Below are 19,854 nucleotides of genomic sequence, written 5' to 3'. Positions count from 1 at the left end.
CGCAGCACATGAGCAGCAGATGCTGAGGGACCTGTGCTGGGTTGAGAAGGGCCGGACAGTCGGAGCGAAGGCACGCCAGGAAGGCCCTGGTTCTCCTGGAGCGGTCTTCACTGGCTCGACCCAACCACAGGCGTCGCAGGTTGGGACAGGTCCACTCCCGGAAACACAGAGCCGGAACCAGCTCCGGGGTCAGGGCAGACTTGGCCTTCCCACAACTCCACTCCTTCACAATCACTGGAGGAACTGGACAAAAGACATGTTTATTCTTTCTGACCTGACTCCACGTTTGGATCCGGCTCCCCTCCAGTGTCTACCTTCTAGGGGGGTCCTCTTGCGCAAGGCGAGCCTCTCCAGGCGACGTTGTGTTTCAGCCAGACTGAAGAGGACTCCATAGGCGTACTGTCTGGCAGCCCGGAACAGCAGAGAGGCAGGAGGCAGCTCAGAGTTACACTCATCCTCTATACACACCGGCATCTTCATCTCTCCCTGAGAGGACAGAGCCATGACAACGGGACGGAGACAACAGGACACTACGGATAAAAACCAATAGAAAACAACAACAACTTTGTACCTTGGTCAAAATGTGGTAAATCTGGGGGTACATAAGTCCTCTTCTGTGTCTGTGTTCAGCGACACGAAGAACTTCAGCACTGACCTACAGACAGAAACAAATAGATGAAATCCTCGAGTCGTTGGACTGCAGGAACATTTTCACGCCAACAGGGAAACAAGCGCTCAGTGCCAACATATCTAAGGTCAGGTAGACTTTTACCTCAGGCAGTGGCGGTGTAGTGATGTCCATGTGACTCCGTGTTGCCATTGACAACAGTGATGGAATGTTTGACCCACTCCCGTTGCCCTGGGAACTGTCCCCAGAAGCTGAGGCCCCTCTTCCAGCAGGATCTTCCCACCGGGAGGTCTTGTCAGTCAAATGGCTGCAAAAAGAAGAAGATGGTCAGGACCAGGGGCCTCTTGCACAAAAGATTTCCTACAAACCAGATGAAGTATAAACACACAGAAAAGGTCAGATGAATCAAAGTGTGCATTTCCGTGTTCCTGATAAAGTCCCCGACTCATCCCAAGTGACTTGAAGCAGAGAGCAGCTCCGCTAAGACCGCCTTGTCTCCTCTCATTAATGGCTACGCAAATGTGTAAAAATACACAGCATCTTGTTTGTCAACAACACACCAGACATACCAAAAAGAGGAATTTCACAGAATATGACAATTAAAGGTGGAGGCATGTTGGGGTTGTTAAAAAAAAATTTTTTCTTTTAAATAAAAATTATCCATTTTAAAATTTTTTGTAATTTTTAATGTTTATATTTATCTTTTTACTCATCTTCTTGGGCATTTTAGCAGCAGAATGATGGTCTGGCTACTGTGTTGTTTTTCCTCATTGAAATTAAAAAAAAATTTCTTGGAAAAAAAGGTTTTGTACATTTTTTTTTCTTTTGTTTTTAGTCTAGAGTTAGTTTAGAATCATGAGAATCACAATTTAAATCAAATCGGCACCCAAAGAAATCAGAATCAAATCAGGACAAAAGCGTATCGTTACAGCCCTGATTATGAAGCAAACTGTTTAAAGTTGTTTATCTCATCCTGCTTCTGCATGTACACCAGCTCCCACTGCTCCAGGATTACACAAAGAACTTCCCGTCCACGCAGCTGAATCTACCATCACTGCAGTAACTTTAGATCAGTGAATCAGGGTTTAAAACTGATCCATTATTCTTGGTAGGTTTTAGTAACGTCAACATGTTTTCTGAGATCTGAACTTTTAGAATATTTCCAGCGACTCCACTGAATAAAACGAGTCACATCTTGACTTTTAAAAAGTTGAACTGTTTTCTGTCCTCACTGGTTTTTAACGAAGCATTTCAGTCATTTATGGAAACTTATAGCGTGTCCCAGTTGTCATGAAATTCTGAGCAGTGAAGAGTTAGTGACTTCATTATCATGTAGTGTCCATTCCAGTTATGCTAACTGGGAAAAAAATGGACAAAATAGCCAACTTGTGAGCTCCTACAAATGAAAAATGTGCACTATGCGAACATTAGGCAACTTATGTGATTATAATGAATAAAATCATTTACACTGACGTCATTCTTCAGAAACAAACCTGCCGCAACAACATAATTATTCACAACAACAACCTTCTGCTGGTATTCATAACAACACAAAGATTTAAAGGAGTGTGATAACACAACAACAGACTTCAAGTGGTTCTGGGCAGCGCTATCTTTAAGCTTAACGTCTCTGGATCCTCTGTAAATTTTCCCAGCCCAGAATTCCTGGATCGCTTTGTCACTTCCGGCTAAAATTCCTCGGACTTCTGAGTTCTGAGGACAACTGGATCGCACAATCAGCCTGTGATGAAATATGGAAATGTGACGTGACTGCACATCTGACTCCAGCTGTCACGTGATGTTTACATGATTGAGTCACTCTCGCAGTAACGGCGTAACAGGCAGGTTAGCTGCCACAGAAGGTGGAGGATTTTTTCATGCTATGTATTAATAACATATTTCCTGTATGAAAGCCAGACTGATGAGTGAAAACTACCTGCAGGTACTCCATGTGTATGTCAGTGTTAGTGTCTGTCTGACCCCCCCCCCACCCCCCACAAAGCTTAAACTCAGGGAAACTGGAAGTACGACTTTACTTTGCATTGCTCTCATTGGCTTCATCTCCATCTGATGATGAAGAGGAGGATGGCGAGGGTCCAGACTGGGTGGTGGTGTGATGGTTGGGTAGTCGATTCCCCCCCTGTGTGGAATCATATGGAGCTGACCAATCAGAGAAGCCCATCTTGGCCGTTGAGTCGTTGCAGTCCTGAGACAGCGGCTGTGGAGTCTGGAAGAGGGGGGCGGAGCCATGTCCATACGGCGCGTTGTGATAAATTGGCTTCAACCCTGGAACTGGGGGGGTAGGAAACTGGGATTGGACAAGAAAGAAAAGATGAGCAAAGTCATAAAAAGACATTTTTTCACATCAAGCATGAACATCCTCACAAGTGTTGTTGGAGCGTCTAGGTGGGGAAGAACTACCCAACCTCTCGTCTCCCTACCCGCAATGAACCATGGGAAATAAATTATCTGGAAGCCCGATAAAAATTTAATGTCAATAAAAGTGAAAACCAATTTACGACAGTTTTGGTAAGGCAGCAGCATGAATACAACCACGTGTCTGTAAACTGAGACAGCAGGCGGATGGAGATCTGGACTTCAGGAATCGGCATCATTAGCGTTTTACTGAAATGAAAAATCACTTCTGCTAAATGCATTTTTATTTTCAAAATCGCAATTTCACATTGAATTTTGGTACAATTTGCAGAGGAATGTTTAGAAAATTAAATCTTAAATGACTTTTTCTCTCCAAAATCAGCCGTCTTGAAGAAGAAAGTGAAAATGCAGTTTGGATTAGTTATTAGCTTTATTTATGAGTCAATAAATGCAGGATGCTCTGAATGAAAAAGCATTTCTGTTATGAAAAATCCCTTCGATGATGAGTCGTCACAATAAATGATCAGTTCGCAGCAACAGAGACGTTTACGCTGTTTGTTAGCAATAACATCGCTGTACTTATGCTAACCTCACATAGCGTTAGCTGACAGCTTAAAAAAACCAGTAACAGAAATAGACAATATTTCAGACTAGACAACTCTTCATCACTCCGTCAGCTGCGTGGTGAGGGGCATTATCAGAGGAGCAATGTGAACACAGAGAGGAGGAGGGGTTTATTCAGCGCTGGACCAAAAAGTGGATCCAATCATGTCGTGTTTCACTTTGTCAGAAAACACGACGACAAGCTGCAACCGCAAGTGTTGCCGTGGAGATGCTGTGTCGGACTGTTTGTGACATCGTATATTGCAAATGCAACTCTATCAAAGATGACATGTTTTGACATTTCAAAAGGGTCTCTGGTTTTTATTTTGGTTCATATGAGTCATCAACTCACAATGAAAATAATGGAGAAAAGAAAAATGTAATTTAGGGTTTTGGGGCATCAGAGAGTCGTATACTCAATGTTTTCCCAGTGACTTCACTTGTTGTGCTGTTTATATACAGCATACATCTGTGATAAATTCATCAATACAGCTGGTGGTCAGAGGTTTGATTAATTAATCTGCTAAATAATCAGTTAACAGAATTGTTTTTTGTTAAATTTAATAAATATAACAAACATATTTAGGAAGCTCCTCAGTCCAGGTAGGGGTCCTGAGAGAAATCCAGTGCTGATATGCAGAACTTACTCTTAACACAGCAGAGGGAAATCTACCATGTAAATACCATTTAAGGTTCAAATAACAAAATAATGTAACAGCAAAGACGTAGAAGACGTTTTCGTGTGATTTTATAGATCGTGTTGGAAAATGACTTAAAGCAGAAAAATCCTGATTATTTCTCTCATAATAATCACAAGAATGAAATCTAAAATGACGGCAAAGAGCAGAAAATTTACCTGATTCTTTCCAGGCGGCATCGGTCCCATGTGGCCAGGTGGGCCCCCAAACGGAGTGGGTCCAAAACCTGGTACTGGTAGGAAGGAGAAAGAAAGAGACATGGAAACATGTTTTGTGACTTTACGAAAACACTTCAACACAAAATGCTCCTGGAGGATACTCACAAATGAAAGAGGAGGGCCCCATGTTGGCTGAACGTGGTTTGGATGCAGCAGAGAAGTACTCCACTGCCTTCTTGAAGCGCTCTACTTTGTCCTCCATTCGAGACTAAAACCCAAACAGATGATCATGGTGACTGCGTCCCAGCTGGAATTATGACGGATACTAATTCTGGTGCAGATATGCGTAAATATGAACCAAAACGGGGTCCGTACAAGAACTTCTAAAGAGTACACACCATCAGTTCCAACCTGTTTAAGGCATAGATCTGCTGTCACAGCTGGTCCCAGTAAGCTATCCATCACAATGCTCAACAACCACCATCAGCTGCATTGTGTTTATTAGCTTTATGCACTTTTAGCTGCAACTAATGTTTGATCTAATATCAACCAAACTGGCTGCTGCAGTCTTCAACCCAAACCGGAGGCGTCCGTAGAAGAACTGCAGTCATATACAGATGGAATATGACAATTTTAAGGGTTTATACTGGTTTTAATGTTTTAGTGGCATACAGCAGTGATGGGCCAATACCAATCATAATCAGTTCAGCATGCATGCAGACTACCTGGGACTGTTTGAAGACATCTCTGGCGATGGCGTCCAGGTTTCCCAGGTCTTTGATGGAGGAGACATACTCAGAGACAGCTTTGATCACCACCTCAGAGGGGGGCAGCACCAGTTGGTGGGCTCGCACCTGAAAACAGAAGCCAAACATTCACACTTTTCATAAACTTCAATGATAGAAATTTCCATGATATGTCTGCAACGACGAATGGCGACTCCAGTCTGGGACAATTGTCATGTTTTCTTCATGACCTCTGTGGGTTTTTTCACACCGACACGGTTCTGATTCTATTCAGGAGTCTTCTGGTGAACCAGTCTGTGCTCACACCAGTTTAACCAGAAACAAAGTGGAAGTAAAAACATCCACATCTGGTATTGAAATCTTAATGGTTCAGTCATCAGGCTCCATTATAATCTATGGCTCCATTAAACACACAATATGTTCAGATGACCAAGGGAATAAAAGATGTCCTGGTGTCAACACAAGCCGACATGAAACGCTGACAGACATTTCAATCGGCTGCCAGGCTGGACGGTTTAGTCCGTTTCCTACTTTGGTTACGTGTGGAATTTGGTCTGTTTTCAAGGAGTTTATCCATTTGTCGCTTGATGCAGAAAACAATGCAATACTGCTGGAAACTGCAGGGGCAGCGAGTGATGAGTTGTAAAATTCACATCCGGTTTGGTAAAAGAAACAAACCAGAGAAGAAGAAGAGGAACGGACGCAGAAAATGCTAGATTAAAAAAAAACACCCAAAGAACATAGAGAAGAAATCTGAGAACAGCAAAAAGCTTGAAAGCTGGTTTTGTTCCACTACTCCTGGTGCTTTTGGGTCGTCGTTAGGGATGCCGATACCAGTATCAGTATCGGCACAATACCAAGCGTGTGTACTCGTACTTGGTATTAATGAAAGTGTACCGATACCACGCTAGTCAAGCCAGCAGAGATGTGTTTGATGACATGCTTTGGACATGTTTTAAAAGAAATAAATGCCTTGAATGTTAAAATGTGACATTTTTTGATCCACTAAAAGCGAGATCTTTGTTCCAAAACCACACATTTATCGTATTTAGGTAAAATGTGCCAAATCAAAATAAAACTTGTTGAAATTGTTAGATCTGCAATGTTATTATATTTGTATTGGTGAGGTAACTTCATTTATTACAACCTAATGAAATCTTACACAGTTATAAAGGCAATAATAACCATAGTCACAATAATGTTCACATAAACAGATTCGGTATCGGCAAATATCAGTATCTGCAGATATTCAAGATATCGGTATTGGATTGGAACTCCCAAAAATTGGATCGGTGCATCCCTAGTCGTCATGAACAACTTGACAGCAGTGCACCACCACCACCATCTGGTGTCAAAAAGTAAACTCCAAACTCAGCTAAGCCCACTAGTGAACGAACCGACTATATTATAAATAATAATAATAATAATAACTAATAATAACAATGACAATGATCCCAAAACCTTTTTTACGTCCCACATTTATGACCTATATTAAGATATAACAGAAACGACGTTCACTCGTCCTTCAGACGGCGGGTTACTTCCAGATGAAAAAGAGGTTTATGACCAGAACTGATTTCTGAACTTTGATTTACAAGTCAGTGATTACAAGTGATTAACAAATCAGCAGAGTTCTGATAACCCCCAATGGCGTTGAGACCATTTTAGTTGCTTTAAAACATTGAATCAGGCCTTTAAAAAGCACAAAGAAATATATTTCCCATATGCATGCTGGGGACCAGTTTTTCTGCACAAATGCAACAGCTTCTCACAACTTTAATCTACCGCCTTTATAAACAGCTGGATCAAAAATACACAATCAAACCTATATCAAAAAATTTTGGTTGAGCAAAACTGGAAACTGAGAAAAAGTTTCAGATCTGAACTTTCCAGTAAAGCTAACAGCAACTCCAGCTCCAACTGGTTATTCTGTTACCATCTTGCGAAAATAATCCCCTCTTCCATTCAACCATTCCATCAATATTTGAAAAATATCTGGTTAATTAAAACATCATGCTTAAGCTGACCAGCTACTTAGTGCAGGTTTACCACAGTTATCCAGGTTTTGCTGGCATGACTGGATCAGGTGACATTCTTGTATCACCTTAAAAAAAAAAAAGGAAAAAAAGTGTAACAAGTAGAGCACCAGGAGCTGCAACGTGTGCACGAGCTAACAATCGCCAGAAAGGTAGCAATATGATGGCTTGTTAAACAGAAATGTTGTGCCAGAATTATTATTAAACTCCATTTTATCCTGTTGGTTTTCCACAAAGAGTTAATGTACCAGTGTGCTGCTCTGCACATGTGCACGTACAGAGCAGAGCGGGTTAGGGGAGAGGAGGGGTGTGGCTTTCTGACACTACTGTAGCAACATAGTGTAACCTCACACCTAGTCACATCAGTGCTGATCAGACCCCCTTCTATCCTCCACACCAGCCAGCCCTCTGTAGCATAGCTTCAGTAATATGAGAGAGAGAGAGAGAGAGAGAGAGAGAGAGAGAGAGAGAATGTAGAAGATGAAAGAGCTACATTTACATCCATCTACATCTACATCCATCTACATCTACATCATTTACATCCATCTACATCTACATCCATCTACATCTACATCCATTTACATCCATCTACATCTACATCCATCTACATCTACATCCATCTACATCTACATCTACATCCATCTACATCTACATCCATCTACATCTACATCTACATCCATCTACATCTACATTTACATCCATCTACATCTACATCCATCTACATCTACCTACATCTACATCTACATCCATTTACATTTACATCCATCTACATCTACACCCATCTACATCTACATCCATCTACATCTACCTACATCTACATCTACATCCATTTACATCCATCTACATCTACCTACATCTACATCTACATCCATTTACATCCATCTACATCTACATCTACATCCATTTACATCCATCTACATCTACATCCATCTACATCTACACCCATCTACATCTACATCTACCTACATCTACATCTACATCCATCTACATCTACATCCATCTACATCTACATCCATTTACATTTACATCCATCTACATCTACATCCATCTACATCCATTTACACCCATCTACATCTACATCCATCTCCATCTACATCCATCTACATCTACATCCATCTACATCTACATCCATTTACATCCATCTACATCTACACCCATCTACATCTACATCCATCTACATCCATTTACATTTACATCCATCTACATCTACACCCATCTACATCTACATCCATTTACATCCATCTACATCTACATCCATTTACACCCATCTACATCTACATCCATCTCCATCTACATCCATCTCCATCTACATCCATCTACATCTACATCCATTTACATCTACATCCATTTACATCCATCTACATCTACACCCATCTACATCTACATCCATCTACATCTACATCCATCTACATCTACATCCATTTACATTTACATCCATCTACATCTACCTACATCTACATCCATTTACATCCATCTACATCTACATCCATCTACATCCATTTACACCCATCTACATCTACATCTACATCCATCTACATCTACATCCATTTACATCCATCTACATCTACATCCATTTACATCCATCTACATCTACATCCATCTACATCCATTTACATTTACATCCATCTACATCTACACCCATCTACATCTACATCCATTTACATCCATCTACATCTACACCCATCTACATCTACATCCATTTACATCTACATCCATTTACATTTACATACATCTACATCCATCTACATCTACATCCATTTACATTTACACCCATCTACATTTACATCCATCTACATCTACATCCATTTACATCTACATCCATTTACATTTACATCCACACCCATCCACATCCATCTACATCTACACCCATCTACATCTACATCCATCTACATCTACACCCATCTACATCTACATCCACATCCATACATCCGTACGTATGTATGTATTCGAGTTTGAACTGATCCCACACTCGCCACTGTTGCTGGCTCTGTATTATTCTTCACTGTCGCTTTTCTCTTTGCTTTTGTTTATTCCATGACTTCTTCTCAAACAAGCTGCTCCTCATTTACCGGCAGGTAATAATGAAGTTAGGCCATAACATTTTTTTTATCTTTACGTGTGCTATGATCATTTTAAATTGATAATGTTTTTTGTTATAATCCGATTAAAAGTTGCGGCCCTCATGTAATTAGAAAAGTGTGAGCTTGTAAAAAGCTCTGAACATGATACAACGGTGTTTTATATATTCTGCTTCATTATTCCACAGCGTTTCTTTCTAAATGTTTAAAACCTTCTGTTCAACCAGAGCTGGGATGAAAGCACCACATCTGTGAGCAGTTGAGGATTTCTCTGAGTCCGCTGATGTAAATGATGGTTGTAGTAATGTTCAGTACCTTGAGGGAAGCTAAGGGATGTTCTGGTCCCAGCAGACTCCAGTGGAAGGCAGCCATGTCCTCATCAGGTAAAATATGATTTCCTGCAAGGATGAAGAAAAGAAGATAAACCAGCAAATAGAAGCAGAGATTGGAGTAGCCATCATGACTGTGGTTCTCACCCAGCAGAGCAGCAAACAGAGGCAGATGCTGTGTTTTCAGTCCCAGCTGCCTGGCGGCCTCAGACAGCAGATACTGGTGTGTGGTCAGGTTCTTCCCGTTCCAGCTCAGTTTGAGCGTGTGCGAAGAAAAGTAGGCAGGTATGTTGCAGAGAGCAAACTCCGAGTCCTGAGCGATCAGGCCTGCAAATCCATAGTCCCGGTAGAGAGACAGCACTTCCTGGTGGTGGTCCTCCAACGTCTGCACGACCTGTTGAAGAACCAAGAACATTTAGCTTCCAGTAGAGACTGCATCCTGATCCAGAACCAAGAACATTTAGCTTCCAGTAGAGACTGCATCCTGATCCAGAACCAAGAACATGTAGCTTCCAGTAGAGACTGAATCCTGATCCAGAACCAAGAACATAAAGCTTCCAGTAGAGACTGCATCCTGATCCAGAACCAAGAACATTTAGCTTCCAGTAGAGGCTGCATCCTGATCCAGAACCAAGAACATTTAGCTTCCAGTAGAGACTGCATCCTGATCCAGAACCAAGAACATAAAGCTTCCAGTAGAGACTGCATCCTGATCCAGAACCAAGAACATTTAGCTTCCAGTAGAGGCTGCATCCTGATCCAGAACCAAGAACATTTAGCTTCCAGTAGAGACTGCATCCTGATCCAGAACCAAGAACATAAAGCTTCCAGTAGAGACTGCATCCTGATCCAGAACCAAGAACATTTAGCTTCCAGTAGAGGCTGCATCCTGATCCAGAACCAAGAACATAAAGCTTCCAGTAGAGACTGCATCCTGATCCAGAACCAGGAACATTTAGCTTCCAGTAGAGACTGCATCCTGATCCAGAACAAAGAACATTTAGCTTCCAGTAGAGACTGCATCCTGATCCAGAACCAAGAACATTTAGCTTCCAGTAGAGACTGCATCCTGATCCAGAACCAAGAACATGTAGCTTCCAGTAGAGACTGAATCCTGATCCAGAACCAAGAACATGTAGCTTCCAGTAGAGACTGAATCCTGATCCAGAACCAAGAACATAAAGCTTCCAGTAGAGACTGCATCCTGATCCAGAACCAAGAACATTTAGCTTCCAGTAGAGGCTGCATCCTGATCCAGAACCAAGAACATTTAGCTTCCAGTAGAGGCTGCATCCTGATCCAGAACCAAGAACATTTAGCTTCCAGTAGAGACTGCATCCTGATCCAGAACCAAGAACATTTAGCTTCCAGTAGAGGCTGCATCCTGATCCAGAACCAAGAACATTTAGCTTCCAGTAGAGACTGCATCCTGATCCAGAACCAAGAACATAAAGCTTCCAGTAGAGACTGCATCCTGATCCAGAACCAAGAACATAAAGCTTCCAGTAGAGACTGCATCCTGATCCAGAACCAAGAACATTTAGCTTCCAGTAGAGGCTGCATCCTGATCCAGAACCAAGAACATTTAGCTTCCAGTAGAGGCTGCATCCTGATCCAGAACCAAGAACATAAAGCTTCCAGTAGAGACTGCATCCTGATCCAGAACCAGGAACATTTAGCTTCCAGTAGAGACTGCATCCTGATCCAGAACAAAGAACATTTAGCTTCCAGTAGAGACTGCATCCTGATCCAGAACCAAGAACATTTAGCTTCCAGTAGAGACTGCATCCTGATCCAGAACCAAGAACATGTAGCTTCCAGTAGAGACTGAATCCTGATCCAGAACCAAGAACATTTAGCTTCCAGTAGAGGCTGCATCCTGATCCAGAACCAAGAACATAAAGCTTCCAGTAGAGACTGCATCCTGATCCAGAACCAAGAACATTTAGCTTCCAGTAGAGGCTGCATCCTGATCCAGAACCAAGAACATTTAGCTTCCAGTAGAGACTGCATCCTGATCCAGAACCAAGAACATAAAGCTTCCAGTAGAAACTGCATCCTGATCCAGAACCAAGAACATAAAGCTTCCAGTAGAGACTGCATCCTGATCCAGAACCAAGAACATAAAGCTTCCAGTAGAGACTGCATCCTGATCCAGAACCAAGAACATTTAGCTTCCAGTAGAGGCTGCATCCTGATCCAGAACCAAGAACATAAAGCTTCCAGTAGAGACTGCATCCTGATCCAGAACCAAGAACATTTAGCTTCCAGTAGAGGCTGCATCCTGATCCAGAACCAAGAACATTTAGCTTCCAGTAGAGACTGCATCCTGATCCAGAACCAAGAACATTTAGCTTCCAGTAGAGACTGCATCCTGATCCAGAACCAAGAACATTTAGCTTCCAGTAGAGGCTGCATCCTGATCCAGAACCAAGAACATTTAGCTTCCAGTAGAGACTGCATCCTGATCCAGAACCAAGAACATGTAGCTTCCAGTAGAGACTGAATCCTGATCCAGAACCAAGAACATAAAGCTTCCAGTAGAGACTGCATCCTGATCCAGAACCAAGAACATTTAGCTTCCAGTAGAGACTGCATCCTGATCCAGAACCAAGAACATAAAGCTTCCAGTAGAGACTGCATCCTGATCCAGAACCAAGAACATAAAGCTTCCAGTAGAGACTGCATCCTGATCCAGAACCAAGAACATTTAGCTTCCAGTAGAGACTGCATCCTGATCCAGAACCAAGAACATTTAGCTTCCAGTAGAGACTGCATCCTGATACAGAACCAGGAACATTCAGTTTCTAGTAGAGACTGCATCCTGATCCAGAACCAGGAACATTTAGCTTCCAGTAGAGACTGCATCCTGATCCAGAACCAAGAACATTTAGCTTCCAGTAGAGACTGCATCCTGATCCAGAACCAAGAACATTTAGCTTCCAGTAGAGGCTGCATCCTGATCCAGAACCAAGAACATTCAGTTTCTAGTAGAGACTGCATCCTGATCCAGAACCAAGAACATTTAGCTTCCAGTAGAGACTGCATCCTGATCCAGAACCAGGAACATTTAGCTTCCAGTAGAGACTGCATCCTGATCCAGAACCAAGAACATTTAGCTTCCAGTAGAGACTGCATCCTGATACAGAACCAGGAACATTCAGTTTCTAGTAGAGACTGCATCCTGATCCAGAACCAAGAACATTTAGCTTCCAGTAGAGGCTGCATCCTGATCCAGAACCAAGAACATAAAGCTTCCAGTAGAGGCTGCATCCTTATCCAGAACCAAGAACATTTAGCTTCTAGTAGAGACTGCATCCTGAACCAGAACCAAGAACATTTAGCTTCCAGTAGAGACTGCATCCTGATACAGAACCAGGAACATTCAGTTTCTAGTAGAGACTGCATCCTGATCCAGAACCAGGAACATTTAGCTTCCAGTAGAGACTGCATCCTGATCCAGAACCAAGAACATTTAGCTTCCAGTAGAGACTGCATCCTGATCCAGAACCAAGAACATTTAGCTTCCAGTAGAGGCTGCATCCTGATCCAGAACCAAGAACATTTAGCTTCCAGTAGAGACTGCATCCTGATACAGAACCAGGAACATTCAGTTTCTAGTAGAGACTGCATCCTGATCCAGAACCAAGAACATTTAGCTTCCAGTAGAGGCTGCATCCTGATCCAGAACCAAGAACATTTAGCTTCCAGTAGAGACTGCATCCTGAACCAGAACCAAGAACATTTAGCTTCCAGTAGAGGCTGCATCCTGATCCAGAACCAAGAACATTTAGCTTCCAGTAGAGACTGCATCCTGATCCAGAACCAAGAACATTTAGCTTCCAGTAGAGACTGCATCCTGATCCAGAACCAGGAATATTCAGTTTCTAGTAGAGACTGCATCCTGATCCAGAACCAGGAACATTTAGCTTCCAGTAGAGACTGCATCCTGATCCAGAACCAAGAACATTTAGCTTCCAGTAGAGACTGCATCCTGATCCAGAACCAAGAACATTTAGCTTCCAGTAGAGGCTGCATCCTGATCCAGAACCAAGAACATTTAGCTTCCAGTAGAGACTGCATCCTGATACAGAACCAGGAACATTCAGTTTCTAGTAGAGACTGCATCCTGATCCAGAACCAAGAACATTTAGCTTCCAGTAGAGACTGCATCCTTATCCAGAACCAGGAACATTTAGCTTCCAGTAGAGGCTGCATCCTTATCCAGAACCAGGAACATTTAGCTTCTAGTAGAGACTGCATCCTGAACCAGAACCAAGAACATTTAGCATCCAGTGGAGACTTTATTCTGATTCAGAATAAAAATAAAAAAAATAAAATAAACAATAGTATCCCCAAAGTAGTTCAGGATTTCAATGAAAGTCCAGAATAGAGTTCTGGATCTGAATGCACCAGACCCAGATGGAGTTCTTGACCTGCATGGTACCGGCTCAAATTAGGATCTGTATCTGAGTTAACAAAACCAGACGGAGATTTGGTTCAGGATCAAACAGACCCAGATGGAGCTCTCTACCTGTGTAAAACAGACCCAGATGAAGTTGTGGATGTGAGTAAAACAGACCCAGATGAAGTTGTGGATGTGAGTAAAACAGACCCAGATGAAGTTGTGGATGTGAGTAAAACAGACCCAGATGAAGTTGTGGATGTGAGTAAAACAGACCCAGATGAAGTTGTGGATGTGAGTAAAACAGACCCAGATGAAGTTGTGGATGTGAGTAAAGCAGACCCAGATGAAGTTGTGGATGTGAGGGGTAACAGATCAGGATGGAGTTGCAGATCCAAGTGAAACAGACCAGATGTAGTGATAGATCTGAGACAAGCAGATCCAGGTGGCGTTCAGGAAGCTGCGGAATGAACACATAAACAGGCTGCAGGAGGAAAGTAACAGATGAAGAATAATTTTTCTCACCCGCACTCGGAAGCGGAACATGGCGAGGCGGACGCAGTGGCTGAGGCAAGCCGGAGGCAGGAACCATGCCCGGGGAGGCGGGGTGGCCTTGCTGCCGACGTGGTTGACTATCAGTTGCGCGGTCTGCCTCTGGCCCTGGGCTCGCCGCGCCCACTCCGGCCAGCGCTCCTTTCCCAGCGTGCCGTTAAAAACCACGACCAGCTCCAGGCCACCCTGGTACAGACAGGCCTGCGACAGGGCGGCCAGGTAGCCGAGCATAGCGTTCCACTCGCCCCCGCACACCCAGTCCGTCTGGTAGCCGCCGTACAGGCGCTGGAGGCTGGAGTCGGCGTCGATCAGGATCCTGGCAGGTGCGGGCGGGGGAGGCATGGGCCCGGGGTGATGAGGGTGGAGGTGTTGGTGGTGATGGTGAGGTGGTTGGCGGGCCGCGGTGCGGGTAAGCTTCAGGAGGTCCACCGGGACTGCGGCTCCGGGACACCGCTTCTCTAAATATTCCTGAAAGCCCTGAACTCCCATGACGGTGTTGTTGAGCCGGTGTGTCTGGCCGGGAGCCGGGTCTGAGTACGCTCTGTACGCCGTGGTGGTGATGTGTTAACGGGGAGACTGGCTAGCTCCGAGCAAGCTAACTGGTCTCAAAATAAAAACTGTTGAATTCAAACTGGAAAACAACTAAACAGTCACCCAGGTTTTATGAAACGGGTAACTGGTTACTAGTGAGTCTGATTATGGAGATTATCCAGAAATGTAGAAAGGCTAGTGTCTCAGTTTTGGTCGCGGCTACTCGGTTTGGTGTCCATCCGCACGGCTTGTTGGTAGGATGCCAGCAGGGCCAGTGCTGCAACTACAACCAAATAAAGTTAATCTGAGTTCTGCTCCCATCGTTTGCATTATCACGAGTTTAAAATAAATCTAGTCTACAGAATGTACCGGACATGCAGGCGATGTGGTGGATATTAAAAACAATATTTCTAATGATTAATGCATGTGAACATCTACGCGTTAAATCCACAGGCTAGAATGGCGAGCTTTGCCGACATCATGTCAGATCGAAGAGATTAAAAATAGTTATTTTCACGTGACAGCTGGTTTTTATTATTCACATTTATTCCACGCTGTCTTGTGTAGCGGTAGCTTTTTGGTTTAGCGGTAATTTAATATCGATTTTGAGGGGAAAAAAGGGGGAGAAGAGTGTGGTAGTGCGCTGAGCTGACTACTTCTGTTTGCTACCAGCGGCTAGCCGCTAGCTGCTGGCGGGGTCCCCGGCGTGATTAGACGCGTCAACTCCCGAAGACAAGTCCGGGGCCGACACGACGCGGAATGAGATGGATGTTTGACGAAAGAAAATAAAAAGTAACTGAAATTAAATAAAAAAAGAAAAGCCCGATGGTGCCTCCCTCGCTTTCTTCCACACTCACGGCTTCATGTTGCAGAGGGGAACATTACTTCCAAGCGACATCAGCCATCTTGCGACTTCCTCGCGGCCCAGTACAGTGAAAAAGACGTGAGAGATGAGGCGGCGCTTCTGCAAGGCATGCTGGGAAATGTAGTACAGATAGGTCCGTCATCCTACTGGGAAAGCGTTCGTGTCAGAGAAAAAAAACTACAACTACCATCAAATTGGCAAGTTCAGTGTGGATTGGAACAGAAAGCTGGAGAGTAAAATTTCTCCAAATGGTCCACAAGTGAATCAAGTTGAAATGCTGGGGTCTGCCAAAAAGAATATCTAAAATGGTAAATATTATTTGGTTATGGGAAAGTATTATAAACATAGAAAGAAGTGAAATAACAGTAAACTCAACATAAACAGTTTTAAAATTGAAATTAAAAACTACATGACATCCCTGAAAGTATTAGTAGAGGAAAATCAGTCAATACTTGAATTATACAAAACAATGTCTCTTGCCTTTAAGTTCAGATCCTTTGTCCTTGAACACACTTAAACATTTTATTTAAAATAACCCCCGAACAAAATTCTATTTTTTTTAATTCTGTTGTTTTAAGAATTTAATAATGATCCAATAATGTCTTAAATACAAACAACGTTTTTTTTTTGTTTTCCTCAATTGAGTTCTTTTGTAAATTGTTGCTTTGTCATTCACTGTGAACTGTAAGACAGATTGTGAGTTGAAATAAAGCATTAAAAAAAAAAAAAAAAAAAAAAAAAAAAGTTGAAATGCTGGCAAGTAAATCAGTCTCTGAAAATATATTATTTATCCAACGGTCACTTGCCACCTACATTTTCACCAATGGGGAAAAATAAAATTATTCAACTAATTCTGATTGTATAAAACGCTCTGAACAAATATATAATGTTCATTGTTTTACCAAAAGAGACAAAAGACTTGACTTTTTTGTATGTTTTTTATAACAACAAAATTAACACCACATAAACAATAAAACTTTTTTTTTTTCATTTAATGTGTGTCTGTGTGTGTATGTATATAATTATAATGTATATAATATTATTACTTTATTCATTCATTCTCCTAACCGCTTAATCCAATTCAGGGTTGAAGGGAACTGGAGCCTATCCCAGCAGTCTTTGGGCAAAAGGCAGGGTACACCCTGGACAGCTCGCCAGTCCATCGCAGGGCCACACAGAGACAAACAACCACTCACGCTCACACTCATTCCTAGGGGCAATTTAGAGTAACCAATTAACCTAACATGCATGTTTTTGGATGGTGGTAGGAAGCCGGAGTACCCAGAGAGAGCCCACGCATACACGGGGAGAACATACAAACTCCACACAGAAAGGCCACTGTTCAAACCTCGCCCCAACCAAGGATCGAACCAACAACCTTCTTGCTGTGAGGCCACAGTGCTGGTCATTTAATTTATTAAGGAACATTTTATTTTAAACCTTTATGACCCTAAGTGAAAAAGTAATCAGTCTGGAAAGGGTTACAAAGCCATTTCTAAGGCTTCAGGAACCTTCCTACTGGTCCAGGGATACCCAATACTGATACCCTGCAGGTTTTACAAGTGTCCCTGTTGCACCACACCTGACTCAAATCAATGTGCATTTAGCAGACATGTGCAGAACTTGTCTGAGTCTGAGTCAGATGTGTTCCAGCAGGAACACTTGGAAAACCTGCAGGACACCGGTCCTCGGGGACCAGGGTTGGGGATCCCTGGTCAACGACTCATCCAGGAGGTCACAAAAGAAGCCGGAATAACATTTTCTTTGGGAACAGTTTCTGGCACTACATGGAGTTTTGAGGTTCCATCTTCTGGAGTGTTCATCATTTTAAGCCAGCACCTTAAGATAGCACTATCTTTGATACTTTTATTTTCAACGGTTTTAACTCTTTTCTTTATGTCTTGAATTTCCTACAAAGCAAAATCCAGTTTTTTAATCCTTCATTTTTCATCTCAGTGGCATTATGTTAAAGATCTCAGATGTAATTTGGATGCACAGAAGCTTTCTGTCCTGGTTCTGGATGTAGGCGCCGACTTTGACACCGTAGATCACCAGATTTTATTAGATAGACTGAGAAGCCTGGAGGGTCTCTCAAGTTCTGTTTTAAAATGGTTTTACTCCTCTCTCACAGACCTACAATTATTTGTAAGTATGGATACATGCTATTCAGGACCCTTTAAAATAAAATATGGGGTGCTGCAAGGATCAATTTTAGGGCTCAATAATCTAAATCTGTATATGTGAACACCTGGGGATGTCATCAGGAGTCTCTGGTTTTCACAGCTATGCTGATGTTGCACAGCTTTACATCACCGTGTCTCCTGATGACCTGGAGCCAGTTTTAAACAGTACTTTAGATGTAAAGTCATGGAGGTCAGAGAATTTACTTCCGCTTAACCACGAAAAACTGTGATTTTTAAATCATTTGTCCTGAAGACAAAAGAGAGATAAGTTTTACCAAAACAGACACTTTAAAACTCAGTATGTGGGGAAACCTGAGTCTTCTTTTGACTCTGAGTTGATTAGAAATGTCACAAAGACACAATTTTATCATTTTAAAAACATCTGTAGTCCACCCATTTTTCTCTCCTGCCAGCACACAGGTGTTGGTGCTTGCTTTTGTTTAGTAGAATAGATTATTGTAATGCTTTGCCCTCTATAACATAACATTTACATGTATATAAAATACTGATATTTAAGATTCTATATTTAGATTTAGATTAAATATTCAGCATCAACATTTAACATTAATATTTAAATGTTCATATTTAATAATTAGATATAATGTTATATTTGATATCTATATATATATGTATATAAAAGTGTGTCTACATTCAAAAGTGTAGGAAAAAATGTGCTAAATATGAGAAAAGATAGATAAATAATGAAAACTTGTCAGAAACAACTTTAATACAGAATTTTTACACTTGGCAGCCAATAATATTTCACATCAGAGTAACAGAGTAACATGCAGAGTAGCTCATATTATTGATAAACTACGGTGGCAGAGAAGTGAAAGTCATTTAGAAAACCTATTTACATTTTGAAAACATATTTCATGAAACACATTTACAAAATGGAAAACAAATGTACATTTTGGGAAACAAATTTATCAAATTTGAAACAGTGTTGAAATGAAACAAAAAATGAACAAAAGTTGGCTCTAATGGAAAGGGATTGTCCTAAATAGGCCTACTGAAAGTGACATGACTATGACATCATCCTGTTTACCTGCTGAGATCAGCAGGTAAATCACTGACATCAAGTGGGCACGTAATGTTAAACGACAAAAACCTTGTGCATATCAATACAACAATGACGTAAAGTTAACAGATCTAAAAAAAAAAAAAAAAGTCATGTTAATAACAAAAAAAAAAAAAACTTGGTAAAGTCAACACGATGAACAAAACTACATTTAAACTGTTAATATTTCTCAAACACAGCAGGGTGGAGGTCTCATTTATGAGACAGAGATTAAAACAAAAATCAAAGGCTCAAAAACAGATAAGTTACATCTGAGACATGACTCACTTAATGGTTTGCTTTTATCAGTTAAAACAGAGGTGATTATACTTAACATTTTTTTAATTTAACCATAGATTTTAGTGGCACAGGCCAATTTAGCTGGATTGTGGTGTTGAATCCTCACTTTGATCCTCGGTGGAGTCCTCTCTACTGCCACGCTCTGCTGGTGGAGAGATGTGTTCCCTCTGCAGTTGTGTCTCAGACTCCTTAGGAAGACATTTTTTTGTTATGTTTTGATAATGTTATGATTTGCTTCTTCCACTCCCTTTTCAAACCACACACATTGATGTATGTATGTGTTTGTTGTGTAAAGTGTGCAGGTTT

General features: G+C 41.8%; 1 protein-coding gene across 2 annotated transcripts in view; it reads right to left on the bottom strand.

The window, feature by feature from the left end:
- fam120c (family with sequence similarity 120 member C) overlaps positions 1-16,046 on the bottom strand; it is a 26,522-nt gene extending 10,476 nt beyond the window's left edge. Inside the window, exons 1-11 of one of the 2 annotated variants that reach the window (XM_079239244.1) lie at positions 14,583-16,046; positions 9,800-10,046; positions 9,639-9,721; positions 5,186-5,317; positions 4,629-4,731; positions 4,464-4,537; positions 2,665-2,936; positions 773-935; positions 572-655; positions 315-486; positions 1-243 (exon numbers count right to left, since the gene is read on the bottom strand). The exon at positions 1-243 is cut by the window's left edge and continues 7 nt beyond it. In XM_079239244.1, coding sequence (XP_079095370.1) covers positions 1-243; positions 315-486; positions 572-655; positions 773-935; positions 2,665-2,936; positions 4,464-4,537; positions 4,629-4,731; positions 5,186-5,317; positions 9,639-9,721; positions 9,800-10,046; positions 14,583-15,098 — 2,089 coding nt within the window. In that variant the 5' untranslated portion in view covers positions 15,099-16,046. The remainder of the gene's footprint in view (positions 244-314; positions 487-571; positions 656-772; positions 936-2,664; positions 2,937-4,463; positions 4,538-4,628; positions 4,732-5,185; positions 5,318-9,638; positions 9,722-9,799; positions 10,047-14,582) is intronic. The other variant, XM_079239245.1, reaches the window with a different exon arrangement.
- Between the last annotated feature and the right edge of the window lie 3,808 nt (positions 16,047-19,854).

This window comes from Telmatherina bonti (genome assembly GCF_933228915.1).
Source record: "Telmatherina bonti genome assembly, chromosome: 4".
Taxonomy (NCBI): domain Eukaryota; kingdom Metazoa; phylum Chordata; class Actinopteri; order Atheriniformes; family Telmatherinidae; genus Telmatherina; species Telmatherina bonti.
The sequence above is the reverse complement of the archived record's forward strand: the minus strand, read 5'-3'. Positions and strand labels throughout refer to the sequence as shown.